General features: G+C 48.2%; 2 protein-coding genes across 7 annotated transcripts in view; one reads left to right on the top strand and one right to left on the bottom strand.

Moving 5' to 3' along the window:
* Window positions 1-1,606, bottom strand: part of MRPL21 (mitochondrial ribosomal protein L21) — a 28,700-nt gene extending 27,094 nt beyond the window's left edge. The window contains exon 1 of one of the 4 annotated variants that reach the window (XM_037899514.2): window positions 1,462-1,606. In XM_037899514.2, the coding sequence (XP_037755442.1) occupies window positions 1,462-1,528 (67 nt within the window). In that variant the 5' untranslated portion in view covers window positions 1,529-1,606. The remainder of the gene's footprint in view (window positions 1-1,461) is intronic. The other 3 variants (XM_043547913.1, XM_037899513.2, XM_043547914.1) reach the window with 3 other exon arrangements.
* The window catches only part of IGHMBP2 (immunoglobulin mu DNA binding protein 2), a 77,899-nt gene continuing 64,492 nt past the window's right edge, over window positions 1,591-14,997 (top strand). For 2 of the 3 annotated variants that reach the window (XR_005225411.2, XM_037899512.2), the window contains exons 1-4: window positions 1,591-1,731; window positions 6,218-6,387; window positions 10,908-11,100; window positions 12,079-12,176. Coding sequence is in view for 2 of the 3 variants with exons in the window: in XM_037899512.2 (XP_037755440.1) it covers window positions 1,652-1,731; window positions 6,218-6,387; window positions 10,908-11,100; window positions 12,079-12,176 (541 nt within the window). In the remaining variant the exon portion in view is untranslated. The remainder of the gene's footprint in view (window positions 1,732-6,217; window positions 6,388-10,907; window positions 11,101-12,078; window positions 12,177-14,997) is intronic. The other variant, XM_043547912.1, reaches the window with a different exon arrangement.

Here is a 14,997-nt window from a genome sequence, read left to right as displayed (position 1 = left end):
ATATCAGTGATAATTTTATGGTTTTTTTTTTTTCCAGGTCACTGGTAAAAATGTTAAATAGTGTAGGGATAAGAACCCATCCCTCCAGGACCCCACAAGAAACACACCCACGCCTGATGATTCCCTGTTTACAATTACCTGTAAATTAGCCAGTTTTTAATCCATTTAACATAGTACTATGTTGATTTTGTACCATTCTTGTTTCTTAATGTCATGTGGTACAAAGTCAAATACTTTATAGAAGTCTATTACATCAACACCATTTCCTTTTTCAAACTTGTAGCTATCAAGTTTTTGTACTGGTGCAATTATTTCAGCTAGGGATTTTTTTAAAATTAAAGTTATACAAGTACACTCCCCAGTGTGGACACAATTAAAGGGCAGCATAAAGGGATCTTACATTGATATAGCTTATTCCCCTTCCCATATGGGAATAGCTATGCTGCTATAAAGCACCAGCATAGGGATACAACTGCATTCATGCTAAGAGAGTCTTAACTATACTGGAATGGTTAACATGTTACAACTTTCCAATGTAGACAAGTCCTAACTTGTTTGAAGCCCGGCCAGCTGTGACACAGTTAAAGGCCAGAAGGGACCACCAGACAGTCTGTACATCACAGGCCACCAATACCCACACACCAAACCCAACTGATTCAATTAGACCAATGTATTACAGCCTACAGGAGGCTAAACTATTATGTGCCACAGGCAGAGAACAAGAGAGAGGGGGGTGCACCAGTGCCTGAGGCCCCCACAATGGCAGGGAAATGATTAAGTGAGATACACCCAGATAATCCTGGCAAGTTAACCGCACCCACACACTGGAAAGAAAGGGGGGGGTGGGGGAAGAAACACAACCCAACGGCAACAGCCACTGCCAATCTGACCCTTCACTGACGCCAAGGCCAGAAGGGACCATTGTGCCCATCTAGTCTGATCTCGGTCCTGGGTGACACAGGCCCTAGAACTTCCCCAAAATACGCGTGTGTGTGAGGGGAGGAGAGCGGGGAAGTCCATCCCAGCCCCACACAGGGCAACCCGCTAGCCCCGAGCATTCGCGCCAGAGCCGGCCAGGGCGAGTGCCCGTCCCTGCGCGGCGGACACCCGCACTCAGGCTGCGAGCTCCCCGGGGCAGGGACTGGGGTGACCGGACAGCGAGCGGGACAGAGCTGGGGGGGGGGGTCACAGGTACCCAGAGAAGAAAACGCCCCGAATTCCGGGACTGCCCCGATACAGCCCTGCCAGCGACGGACTTTCCCTCCTGGCCTTGCAGCGCGCCCAGCACACCGGGGCCCGGGCGCTCCGGTGGCCGGGACACGGACACCCCTTCCGCCCATCAGGGCAGGGGCCGGGCGTACAGAGGGGCCCAGCGCTGGGGTGCAGCCGACCCCGCGTTAACCGCAGCGCGGGGCGGGGAGCAAAACCCCAGAGGCCCCCGCCGCCGCCGCCGGGTCTCACCTGCCGCGGGGCCCGCCCGCTGCCGCCCCGGGCCCAGGAGCCGCCCGCAGGCCGCCGCCGCCATCATCCCGCCCGCCGGAGCCGGAAGCCGGGGGAGCCGGAGTGAGGGCGCACCGGGCCGGCCGGGAACGCAGCCCCGGCCCAAGCGGCGGCTGCAGGAGGCCCCGGGCCCGCGGCCCCCCCGGCGCCCATGGCGGCGGTGCCGGACTTCGTGTCCCGGCAGCTGGAGCTGCTGCAGGAGGAGAGAGAGGCCGAGATCCAGGAGACCAGGTACCGGGGCTGGGGTCCCGCCCCGCCGGAGACACGGCGTCCCCCAGCCTCACGGGGACCCCGGACCCTCCCCGTCCCCTATGGAGACCCCCACCGTCCCCAGTAACGACCCTTGCGGGGAGCCAGCAACCCTCCCCATCCCCGATGAGATCCAGGACTCCCCACCCGACCCTTATGGAGCCCCAGGAACCTCTGATATCCCCTAGTGTGAGTGACCCCCACCCCAATGAAACTAGGGGCCCCCACTGTCCCCTATGGAGACCCCCCCACCATCATCCCGTATAAAGAACCCCACCTCATCCTTTTGGGGCCTCCCAATCCCTGTGAGATCCAGGAAACTCCACCATCCTCTCTGGGGACCCCTCCCTTGTAACCTTATAGCCCCACAATCCGACATTACCCTCCCCCACCCACCTTATTAGCTACTTGGGACAGTAGATGCCACCCCCCAACCCCCAGTCTCATAACCACCTGGTCCTGCAACTCTGCCTGCAGCACCCACAGACTCTTGTGGATCCCAGCACTGACCCTATTGTAATAGAATTCTGTGCTTGCCACTCAGAAGGGTGTAGACATGAGTGGCTGGTATCAGCCCCTATATTAAGGTTGCCCAACACTTCCCATTGTAAAATATGATTTAATAATTTTTTAAAAAAAGAAAAGAAAATTAAAAGAATGTTGTAAACTTTTGAATGCTTGACTTTGCAACTTAATTAGCTTTCTTTTAGCAGAGGTTTGTTTGCTTGTGGGTTGTTTGTATGTAATTAAATAATTATGTTAAATACTAGGGGCTTGTTGCTTTGTAGACACACCAATAAAGGTCTCCAAGGACAGGAGTCTGGGGGCTTGTCTACATCTGGGAATTTAAGGAAACTTAGCCTGATGCAAATTTCTCCTTAAATTTCTCTAATGTAGAAATTACCTCGCATGCAGTCAGAGGAAAAACAAAACATTCTGAAAGACTCAGAGGAAGGAATGAACTTTAATTTCTTTATTTTAGCAACGTATTTTAATTGATTTAATGAAAACAAACAAACAGTGCAATGAGCAAGACCTTTACATTAATGTAACAGTCATTATCACCTCAATCATAAACTGCTTGCCTTAAATTTCAAGGCCCTTCATGGTCAGTCCCCACCCTGCTTATCATCTCTTGTTTGCTATTGCACTGTTGACTTTCCTCCAGTCGGTCCATGATGCAAGCCTCCTTTGCCCACTTCTTAAGTTTTCAAACAAGCACCTTCATGCTTTCTCCCATCCTCAAAGCTGCTTCATTATCCACCTTCAAATCCCTCCTCAGGACTGTCTTTTGCCAGGAGGCCTGCTAAAATCTTGACAATGGTTAGGCTGGTGGTCTGCAGAGACCACCACCTATCATGCTGACTAGTGCAGTGTCGCTGTTTCCTGCTACCCCTCTCCCCATCTGTCTCTGTTTGTATCCATCTTTTATCTTATACTTAGATTGTTATTGCCTTGGGGCAATCTTTTTGTTCTGTGTTTGTACAGAACCTAGCACAGTGGTCCATGTGGAAGGCTCCTAGGCACTATGGTAATACAAATAATAATCAAGACAAAAGGATGCAAATCTGCATATATACAAATTTCAAAATATACAAATTATTTTTTTAGGCCGTGATCCTGTAAACATGTAGGTGTGTGTCATCTAGTTGAAATCAATGTTTATACCTTACTTTTTGTTTTTAAAAATTTTTTACACAGAAAGGGCCAGTGCATGCCCACAGGACCTGTTTGTGTGAGTTACAAACGTAATGTAGAAACTGTTGGTTTGGGCTATGATCCTGCAAATGTCTAGCTGTGTGTGTCATCCCGCTGACCTCAGTGCGATGACTCATGTATAAGCATTTGCAGGTGCAGGCCTTAGCCTTGATTTGGTAGTAGTCATTACTATTTATTTGTATTGCAATACTGCCTCGGAGCCCCAGTCATGGACCAGGGCCCCATTGTGCTAGGTGATATACAAACACAGGACAAAAAGATAGTCCCCAAAGGCATTACAATCTAAATATAAGACAAGGGTACATAATAACTTGGTTCCCATCCCCAAAGTGGAGTTGAGGATGTAAAGACATAGCTGTTTTTTAAGAGGGGAAAAAAACTCCAAAGAACTTTCATTGAACTTTAAAAAAAGTAAGTAAACATTAGAAAGACTGCAACTGTGTGTCTCATGGATTATGCCCCCAGTTCTGCAAAAGTTTATGCATGTACTCAAGTTTACTACTTTCAGAGGGGTAGCTGTGTTAGTCTGTATGTTGCATCTGATGAAGTGGGTTTTAGCCCGCGAAAGCTTATGCCCAAATAAATTTGTTAGTCTCTAAGGTGCCACAAGGGCTCTTCGTTACGTTTACTACTGTGAGTAGTCCCATTCATTTCAATACGGCTGCTCATGCAAGTAAAATTTAGGGTGCGTTTGCAGGATTGGGGCTGATATGTCCATGAACACCAACAGAGTCTCAAAATAGTTTGGTAACATACCCTGTACTATAAATGCTAATCTGATTTGTGTGCTTACATGGAGTTTAAGATGTCCACAGGTATAAAACTAAGATGCCCAAATACCACGAGATGATTTGAGTTGTACAAAGTAACCAGTCAGGATGTGTTTTCCACCAAAAAAAAAAAAAGCAGCTGTTGGTTTTTAGGATATCTGGAAGCTCTCATTATATTAGGAACAGGCTGGTGGTATACAGGGGTGTACTTAAGGTGGTTTAGCATACTTAGCTTTGTATTTAAATACTTTCCAGTTATTTTTTCCCTTTAATTTAAAATATCTAGGCTTTTTGTTTTTAAATAAAATGCTCTGAGGTTTTGTAATCGCTAAAGGGTAGATTGTGACTTGGATTATAGGTTCACATAGGGAAGTAAGGAGGGGTAAAGAACCCCTCTTCCATTTGTCTGTGGGCTACCAGATGTTGAGACCAGGTGTGATGAAATAAACGGGTGCTGCACACCTGAGTTGGCACAGGGCGTATGATCATATGCTGTGCGTACAGGCAAGCAGTCTGGTGAAGACGAATAAAACCACGTCAGCGAATGGCAGAAGAGCTACGTTGGGGGAGAAGCTCTCCTGCCAACATAGCACGGTGCACACAAGCACTTACGTTGATGTAACTTATGTCGGTTGGGGGTGGTTTCTTCACATCCCTGAGCGATATAAGTTATGCTGATGTAGGCTGTAGTGTAGACATACCCTTAGGCCTGGTCTACACATAGTTTTTGTACCAATTTAATTATTTTGGTTAGAAGTGTGGATTTTTATCTCCTGAAATAGTTAAATCACAACAGTGATTATGGGTGCAGTTAAATCAGTATAAAGGTGCCTTATAGCAGTGTAGCTGATTCTCCTTCTCTTATGGGAATAAACTGTGCTGGTACAAGACATCTTTATACTGCTCTAACCATCTGGACTAGGAGGACTGTACCGCTTTAACTGTAGTGGTATAGTTAAAGTGGTACAGTTTGTGTGTATATACAAACACATACTAACCCACTGCACTCCTCTCACAGGACAAGAGGGGAGCTGGAGGGGAATGTGCCTCTGAGGGTGACTGAGGCCTGTCTACACTTAAAAGTTTTTCTGGTACAACTATGTCTGTAGGAGTGTGGGGGCGGAAATTACCCCTTAACTGACATAGCTATGCTGGCAAAAGTCCTAGGGCTGGTCTACACTAGATGTGAAAAATCCACAGCTGTGCCACTGTAGCATTTTAATGGGAGACATACCCTTAAGCCTGGTCTAAACTAGAAAATCAGGTAGGCTTAACTACGTCTCACAGGGGTGTGAGAAATCCAGCACTAGGTCGATGAAAAAATTCTTCTGTTGGCATAGCTATAGCCTCTAGGGGACATGGATTTCCTGTGCTGACAGGAGAACCCCTCCTGTCAGCAGAGGGGGTGTCTACACTTAAGCCCTAGAGCGGCACAGATGCGCTTCATGTGTATAGCTATACCAGTTAATTCTTTCTAACGTTGACAAGGCCTGTGGCTCATTGCCCTCTAGGGTAAGTCCTGAGGCAATGCAGTTTATACGACACTCCTATGCTGAAAGACACAATTTAGCCTTTATTCTGTACAACCTTAACTTCAGTTTTGTGAGTCTTCTAAAGCTTGCTTGCCAGTCCTCCCCCTCAGTGCCACACAGCTGATTCCAAAGGTTGGGCTACACGCAGGTTTCTGTATTGATTTGTACTGACATAGTCAAATTGTTGCAACCCCCGAGTGTCGAGGCTGTAATACTGGTATAAAGGTGCATGTGCTGGTAGGCATATTTCCAGAAGTAAGCTATATTGAACCAATATAGTTACATTGGTACAAAAACTGTGTCTACACCAGCCCTTTACTATATTCTTTTTGCTGAGGTCTCTTTCTCCACCCATCTCGCTCCTGGTCTGCTCTTTTAGTATTTGAAAGTTTGAATTGGTACTATCTCCTTGCAAAGCATTGCAGTGCCTGTGTGTGTGTTTTCCAGGGCATGGCGGGAAAGCATCTTCCTGAAAGAACTCCAGCGCAGAGGGGTCTGCTTGCTCAAACTGCAGGTAGCAAGTCAAAGAACTGGGCTGTACGGACGGCTACTTGTAATGTTTCAGCCTAGAAAATATGATCCAGAGGCGGAGCTGCCCTGTAACAGCTTTGGGCCTGGTATGCAACATTTCTATTGCTGATAAGGATGTAAGGTGAAAGGTTAATAATGTATTTTTGTAATATCCTTTGTATTATTAATATTTTTGAAAAGGCTGAACAATTGAGGCTAAAAGAGGAGAAACACCTAATCAATATATGTTGAATCTATAGAAAAAGGGCCTTGCTTCTTCCCAATCCATTATAGACTCCTAGACTTCAAGGCCAGAAAGGACTATCATGATCGTCGAGGCTGACCTCTTGCATGTTGCAGGCCACACAGAACCTCTCCCACTCACTCCTGCAATATTCCCATAACCTTTGGCAGAGTTACTGAAACCTTCAAATCTTGATTTAGAGACTTCAAGTTACAGAGAATTCACCACTTACTCTAGTTCAAACCAGCAAGTGACATGGGAGACCAGAACTGTACACAGTATTCCAGATGAGGTCTCACCAGTGTCTTGTACAATGGTAATTACGCTTCCCTATCTCTTGTCATTTTGCTGAATTGTTGACACAGAGTGTTTTCTGATGCAAAGGTTCTGTCTTGTCATAATCCCGGGGTTATGACATCATCGCAGGATAAAACAGCAGGAGAAACCACATTTATAAAAACGTACATCTTGTCCATAAGAGCATAGGGAACATAGACAGTGCTGGGCTGGGAGATGCTCTCATTTTAAAATTTGTCCCATTGCAAAAACTCTCTTGAACTCATCCTCTTTGAGTCAAATTTGTAAAGTATTTAGGCACCTAAAGATGCAGATAGGTTCCCAGTGAGAAGTGCCTAAGTGAGTTAGACACCTAACCCATTTAGGCACTCATGTAAAATTTCACTAAGAATCTATCTATATCTTAAGTGCCTAAATGCCTTTGCAAATCTGTCCCTTTATGTCTAAGCCAAGAAGGTCATATGGTCACTGGGAGATTTTAAGTGTCGCTCATATGGGCAGTGCCATATGGATGGGTATAATATTATGGGCCTCAGTTGTAATATGGAATTATTCTGTCCATAAAAGGCCACCTTTGGTATGTAATCACCAGCTGGTAGAGGTTTGCCTGTGCTGCATTACTCAGTGGTGTAAAATAAATGCCCAGTGCTGTCTGTAACTAGGGTTGGCAAGTTTGGTTGGACATATTCCTGGAGGTTTCACCACATGACATAATCTTTGATTAAAGATTACTCTTTTAATTCCTGGAGACTCCAGGACAATCCGGGAGGACTGGCAACCCTGTCTGTAACTCAGAGTTATGTCTCCAGTTACAAAAGGTGGATATTATTCTCCGCCTGCAGCCATGCCACCTTCTGCTCATCAGATCACTCATTCTAAGCAGAGTTGAGCCAGTTCAGTGCTCAGATGGGAGACCTTGTAGGAACACTTAGGGTGCAGCAGGAAGTGGTGCTGGTGAATCAGAAGGAAGAGACCCATCTCCTGCATCAGTGCCCCCGTATAGGGTTGGGAGGATTAGATAAAATATGAAAAAGAGGCCCTGATCTCTTTTGTTAAAAATCTCACAGCTTCCTTCAAAAAAGCAGGGTGTTGCCACTGTTGTTCTGGCCAAACGCCCAGTTCAGGTAATTACATTCTGCTTACTAAAACTGTCCCTTTGTTCTAACTGGAATGTGGATTGCTCTCTTCTTGCCCTGAATTATTCTATAAGGTTGCTTCATTTCTCCCCTGTGGTGGCTGCTTTTCAGAGGTGGGAGAAGTGTATCATTTGTTGTTAATTTAAGTTTCTGGAACACTTTGATATCCTTTGGAATAAAAGGTGCTTTAGAAGTATGAGATCTTTAGCTCATTGCCTTCTAGATCAAACTTGTTCATCTTGCAATTCAAAAGATGAATTTTACTTTTCCAGCTCAGCCTGGGATCAGCAAATCAGACTCTGTTCTTTCTTTCTATCCATCTCTCACTGTACATCACTGTCAGTACAAAAGAAGCTACAAGGGCAGTCAGAGTTTAGCTGGTGATTTTGTTGGTGCTGCACGAGGAAGGCTAGAATCCAGTTTGTTCTCCCATAATCGGCTTTATGTGCTAACATCTGTAAAAACTTGGATTTGTTTGTGAAATAATTAGATGTGACTTGAACACTCAGATGGCTGGAAGTTGAAGCTAGACAAATTCAGACTAGAAATACGGTGTAAATTTTTAACAGTGAGAGTTATCAACCATTGGAACAATTTACCAAGGATTGTGGTGGATTCTCTATCACTGGCAATTTTTAAATCAAGATTGGATGATGTTCTAAAAGAGATCTTCTAGGAATTATTTTGGGGAAGTCCTATGGCCTGTGTTATAAAAGACGTCAGATTAGATGATCCCAGCTGTCTCTTCTGGCTGTGCAATCTATGAATCTGAATAACCAGATTGTGACTGGGTGCCCCATGTGCACATGGGGAGGATGTAGCGCTCAAGGCACCTTCTCCCCTCCTCTTGCAGAATTGCTGTCCCTGAGCACAAGGACTGATTCCTCCTTCTCCTCTGGGGATGGAGGGACAGTGTGTACTGGCCTTTCAATTCCACTGTACTGACCCACAGTGCAGGACCAGCACATGAGAGGAGCAGGGCTGTACCTCCATGGCATGGTCTACTCCAGAGGAAGCAGATCTGTTGACTAAACATGGGAGCACAGACCTTCTTCTGATTACAACCCTGCTTTTTTAGTATTATTTCAAAGACGGACTTTAGAGTTTAATTAAAAATTTTTATTTCAGCCTGACTCCAACCCACAGGGGAACCTTTGAAATTAAAACGACTTGGCATAAATCTGTGTCTTGCCACAGGGGCAAAAAATGGCATATATCAATACTATTCAAAGAGGAATGACACAGTTGCAGTGGTAAATTATAAGTATGGAATCATTTTAAAGTAAGATTTAATAGGTCTTATTAACTAGAACTTCTTGTAGCTCATGATTCAAAAATATAATTTTAGATGGAATCGACCTAGTAGTTGCAGCTAAGTTGCTTTCTTGGCAGACATCCATCTCGCTAAACCACCATTTCATAATTAAACCAAGTAGCTTGATCAGCAGAGGCCCATCTCTAAGCTAAAATTAATTACGATTCCATCTAAATGTCAGGTCTCGCTCATTTGTTTTTTAGCGCTAACAGCTGACATACAGCAGAGCAGTAATTTGGAAGGAGCACAATGTCATGTCCTCTCAGGCATTGTAAAGAAAAAGGCTGTCTGCAATAAACTGTCTGAAGTTCAGAGAAACAAGAGCTTTCAGAAAAGCGCTCCCCCCTGCCCCCCCCCCCCCCCCCGAGCCTTGTAAATGCACATCATTTCCCTGAGTCCTGGCTCTGGAAGAGCACTTTGCTGCTGGTCTATGGCACAGAAGATGAAGTCCAGCGCAGTTGGTTTGGGGATTACTAGTGTCTGAACACTTCTCATTGTGCAGGGCAGAATGTATCCCATAATGAATCAATATTTTAGGAGGGGGAATGAAAGAGGAGGTGGAAGGGAAGGGGTATGTGGCTGGGTTGTTGCTTTAAGGCGGGGTGGGCAAACTATGGCTCGCAGGCCGGATCCGGCCTGTCAGAGCTTTCAGTCTGGCCCACGGGATTGCCAGCCCCATGGCACAGCGGGGCTAAGGCAGGCTCCCTGCCTGCCCTGGCCCCGCACTGCTCCTGGAAGCGGCTGGCACCACGTCCCTGCAACCCCTGGGGGATGTGGGCAGAGGGCTCCATGCTCTGCCCTCACCTGCAGGCACCACCCCCCGCAACTCCCATTGGCCGGGAACGGGGAACCTCGGCCAATGGCAGCTTCAGGAGTGGTACCTGCAGGCGAGGGCGGCATGCAGCAGAGCCGCCTGCCCACCCCCCCCTCGCCCCCGGGAGCCACTGCCGAACATGCTGGCCACTTCCGGGAGCAGCGCGTGGCCAGGGCAGACAGGGAACCTGCCTTAGGTCCGCTGCATGCTACTGCCACCCTGGAGCCGCTCGAGGTAAGCGGTGCTGGGCCAGAGCCTGCACCCTGAACCCCTCCTGCACCTCGCCCCCTAACCCCCTGCCTTGAGCCCCCTGCCACACCCCTCCTGCACCCCAATCCTCTGCCCTGAGCCCCCTCCTGCACTCCGCTCCCCTTCCTGCACCCCAACCCCCTGCCCTGAGCCCCTTCCTGCACACCGCACCCCCTCCCACACCCCGCACTCCCGCACCCCAACCCCCTGCCCCAGCCCTACATTCATGGCCCTGCATACAATTTCCCCATCCAGATGTGGCCCTGGGGCCAAAAAGTTTGCCCACCCCTGCTTTAAGGAGTGGCTCTCTGTCATCTAAGAGAAGAAGTCCTTTCCTTGGAGTTTGATACAAGTTTAAACCTGGTGGTGAACAAAAGTGCTAGATCCTAGTGGGTGTAGATTGGCAGGAGTCCTCTGATTTCAACGGGCTATGCTGATTTACACCAGCTGGAGGACTGACTCACTGTCTCCTCACGGGGGCTCCTCTTGAGGCCTCATCTGTGTTGGCTTGTGAACAGCATTAGGCCTGTTGTGCACTGAGTTTTGTTCTCTGCCATGGCTTGTTTTTGCAGGTGACATTGTGGGTCTTTATGAATCTGCTGGTCAGGGCGATCCACTTTCCACAGGAATTGTGACCCGCATAACCCCCAAATCAGTTACCGTTGCCTTTGAGGAGTCTCGAGATGGCCTGTTGAGCTTGGGCCAAGAGAATTCCTACCGCCTGCTGAAGCTAGCCAATGATGTCACCTACAAGAGGCTGAAAAAGTAAGTTGCTACCCACCTTCCATATCACTCACACCCTCAGACAACTCCCCTGGCGGCTCATGCAGTTCAGGATCCAGTTCAAAACTGCTTTGCTTTTTTAGGAAACCCCTCCCTCCCCCCCCCGGGACTTGCCTTAGTTTACCTCACTGATCTGATTCCTCTCTCTCCTCCCACTACCACGTTCCCTCTCTGTCCGTCAGTACAGTCTTGCTTCTCCTCATGGGAGAGCTTCTCTGCTACAGCTTCTGCCGCCAGGAACTCCCCCCTCCCTCCCCGCCTCCTTCCACCTCATTATCTCTCCATCTTGTTTTTAGATCTCCTCTGAAAACCCGTCCTTTCCATCTCCCGTACCTTATAATTTTTCTCTGTGTGTCGTTGTGTAACTTTGTGGTTAGCTTATTTATCTCTATAAAGCATTTTCAGATGCAGCTTCTGTGAGAGACACCGTGCAAAATAACACTGGGCTATATCTCGTGAGGTACTGCTTCAGCGAGTACCACTGAGGTATTAGTTGCACGGTCCCCGTTGTTCATGGGACTTGTATGTGTAATACTCCAGCCACTGAAGCTGTACCCTGTAAATCTTAATGCAGGCCTAGGTGCTCTGACACCTGCCTGCACTACAATTCATGACAGTTGCCCTTTTTAGAATGGGAAGTTTATTCACATGCCGGGTCTCTGTGTGGCTAGTGGGAGGCGCAAAGGCCCAGAAGGACAGCTTCTCGCTTGAAAACCAAATTGAGGAGCCAATTGTTAGTGGAGAGGGACCCAGACTAAGGCCTCAAGCCTGAACACCCTTGGGAAAGTCCCACTTCAGATTTGAACTTTGTGGCTTGGGTCCATGTCTAGATGGTTAGACACTAAGAGTGCCCTGTGAGGGAGGGAATGTTAGTGTTGCTTACCAGGGTTTCTGGATGATCAGGAGCTTCTGAAGGAGTCCCCTTCAAATTTTCAACCTTTATATTCTCTTCTTTGGCAGAGCTTTAAACACACTAACACAGTATCACTCGGGTCCAGCATGCAATCTTATCGATGTCCTCTTCTTTTCCTCTGATCCAAGTGCTCCCGGTGAAACAAGTAAGAACTCTTATTTCTCTTTCTGAAAGTGGATGTAATGCTGGTGGAAGGTGTTGGGTTGATAGTTCTGGAGATTGAAGTCCTCTGCCCGCAGATCAGATTAAGAAATTTGCCCAAGGTCACGCGGGAAGTCTGGGGCAGAGCCAGGAGAATCAATTTGTCCTTAGTCCCAGTCCAGGATCCTGTTCACAAAAACGCATCGTTCATGACCTGTTATACACTGCCCAGTGAATCCCTGCCCTAGCTCATTGATTGAGAATTATGCTGTCCCTGTTGCCCCTCCTTCTACACACTGGCGGAGGTCCTGTTTGTTGTCCTTTATGCCACAACTTCCTTGTGCTCTGTTCCTGCAGCTATGTTTTCTTTCATCTTGATTACTTAGCTTCTTTGTACATGAGCATCACATGGGAGCTCACATTTCCCCCTTTCATACCGACTCTCATTCGTACTTTTTAACTTTGCCTTGGACTAGATTTCTGGCATAATATACTGGGAATGAAGAATAACATTAATGTGAGTCAGGCAGCTATGTATTCCAAATACTGTGCTTAAACTGAACCATCCCCCTGTGCCTTCCTCTTCGCCTTTTGGATATTCAGGGACTCTGATGTATGTCAGATTTTTATATTAAATAAGTGCATTCATTTCATCCTTGTTTGGATGTGTCATTAATAGGGCCCTACCAAATTCACGTCTATTTTGGTCAATTTCATGATAAAAGGATTTTAAAAATTGTAAATTTCATGATTTTAGCTATTTATATCTGAAATTTCAGGGTGTTGTAATTGTAGGGGTCCTGACCCAAAAAAGGAGTTGTCGGGTAGGGGGTGTCTCAAGGTTATTTTAGGGGGAGTTACGGTACTGCTACCCTTACTTCTGCACTGCTGTTGGTGGCAGCGCTGCCTTCAGAGCTGGGCAGCTGGAGAGCGGTGGCTGCTGGCTGGGAGCCCTGCTCTGAAGGCAGAGCCACTGCCAGGAGCAGCACAGAAGTAAGGATGGCCTGGTATAGTATTGCCACCCTTACTTCTGTGCTGCTGTGTGCAGAGCTGGGCCCTCAGTCGGCAGCTACCACTCTCCGGTCGCCCAGCACTGAAGACAGCAGCGCAGAAGTAAGGGTGGCATGATACGGTATTGCCAAACTTACTTCTGCGCTGCTGTTGACGGGGCACTGCCTTCAGAGCTGGGCACCTGGCCAACAGCCGCCGCTCTCTGGCTGCCCACCTCTGAAGGCAGCGTAGAAGTAAAGGTGGCAATACCATGACCCCCCCCTAAAATAACCTTGTGACCCCCACCCCTGCAACTCCCTTTTGGGTCAGGCCCCCCCAATTTGAGAAACACTGGTCTTCCCCGTGAAATCTGTATAGCATAGGGTAAAAGCACACAAAAGACCAGATTTCATGGGGGGAGACCAGATTTCACAGTACGTGTCGTGTTTTTCGTGGCCGTGAATTTGGTAGGGCCCTAGTCATTAACTTTGCATTTCCTGCATGTAGGCAGAACGGCCTCATTTGATTAAAAAAATATATATATATCTATGAATTGCCCTGATGTGTAGTAGAGACTCTGCAGATTTTTTTTTACTCCCAGTCATTGAGTATATTGATTAATATGCAAATTTAGCTGCATTAATCAGCAGAGTTGTAATATGACAGCTGTGGCATATCACCCTAAAACACCATACCACAGTCACACGCAAAGCATGTCTTCCATTTATATCTCCAGTATACACACTTTCTGCTTAAAGAGGAAGATGCTGCACTGACCTGGCTTTGAATAATAATGATCTTACTTTATATAATGCCTGGAAAGTGCTGTGCATTCTCTGCTCCCATTGACTCGAAGAATGAAGGTGCCCAGTACCTAGCTGGGTCAGCCCCATAATCATTAGGCCGTCTAGCACAGGGGAGAGCAAACTATGGCCTGCGGGCCGGATCTGGCCTGTCAGGGATTTCAGTCTGGCCCGCGGGATTGCCAGCCCTGTGGTGCAGTGGGGCTAAGGCAGGCTGCCTGCCTGCCCTGGCCCTGCGCCGCTCCTGGAAGCGGACGGCACCATGTCCCTGCGGCCCCTAGGGGAAGGGGGACAGAGGGCTCCATGCGCTGCCCTTGCCTGCAGGCACCGACCCCCGCAACTCCCATTGACCGGAAATGGGGAACCGCGGCCAAAGGCAGCTTCGGGGGTGGTACCCGCAGGCGAGGGCAGCGCGTGGCGGAGCTGCCTGCCCCACCCCGCCCCACCCCACCCCGCCCCTAGGAGCCACTGCCGGACATGTTGGCCACTTCCAGGAGCAGTACAGGGCCAGGGTAGGCAGTTAGCCTGCCTTAGCCCTGCTGCATGCCGCTGCGACCCTGGAGCCGCTCGAGGTAAGCGTTGCCAAGCTGGAGCCTGTACCCCGCACCCCAACCCCGTGCCCTGAGCACCTTAACCCCCTGCCACACCCCTCCTGCACCTCTACCCCCTGCCCTGAGCCCCCAATCCCCTGCCCTGAGCCCCTGCCACACCCTGCACCCCACCCTCCTGCCCCAGCCCTACATTCATGGCCCTGCATATAATTTCCCCACCCAGATGTGGCCCTCGGGCCAAAAAATCTGCCTACCCCTGCTCTGTCATGACCTGAAAGAAGGGGACTTCAGCAGCAGTGTCTTCTAACACTGGTTTCATGCATGGGTTCAGGAGCAACTTGGTGAAGAGCGCCACCTACTGAATCCCAGATCCTACTTCCTTATATTGAGAGCCCGCAGCCCGTGCAGTGACTCCCAATGTAGCTGCACAGTCACTGTCTTTATATTGTGGGTTACCCTCACTCTGGTGGAGCTCTGCGAT

This window comes from Chelonia mydas, chromosome 6 (assembly GCF_015237465.2).
Source record: "Chelonia mydas isolate rCheMyd1 chromosome 6, rCheMyd1.pri.v2, whole genome shotgun sequence".
Lineage (NCBI taxonomy): Eukaryota > Metazoa > Chordata > Testudines > Cheloniidae > Chelonia > Chelonia mydas.
The sequence above is the reverse complement of the archived record's forward strand: the minus strand, read 5'-3'. Positions and strand labels throughout refer to the sequence as shown.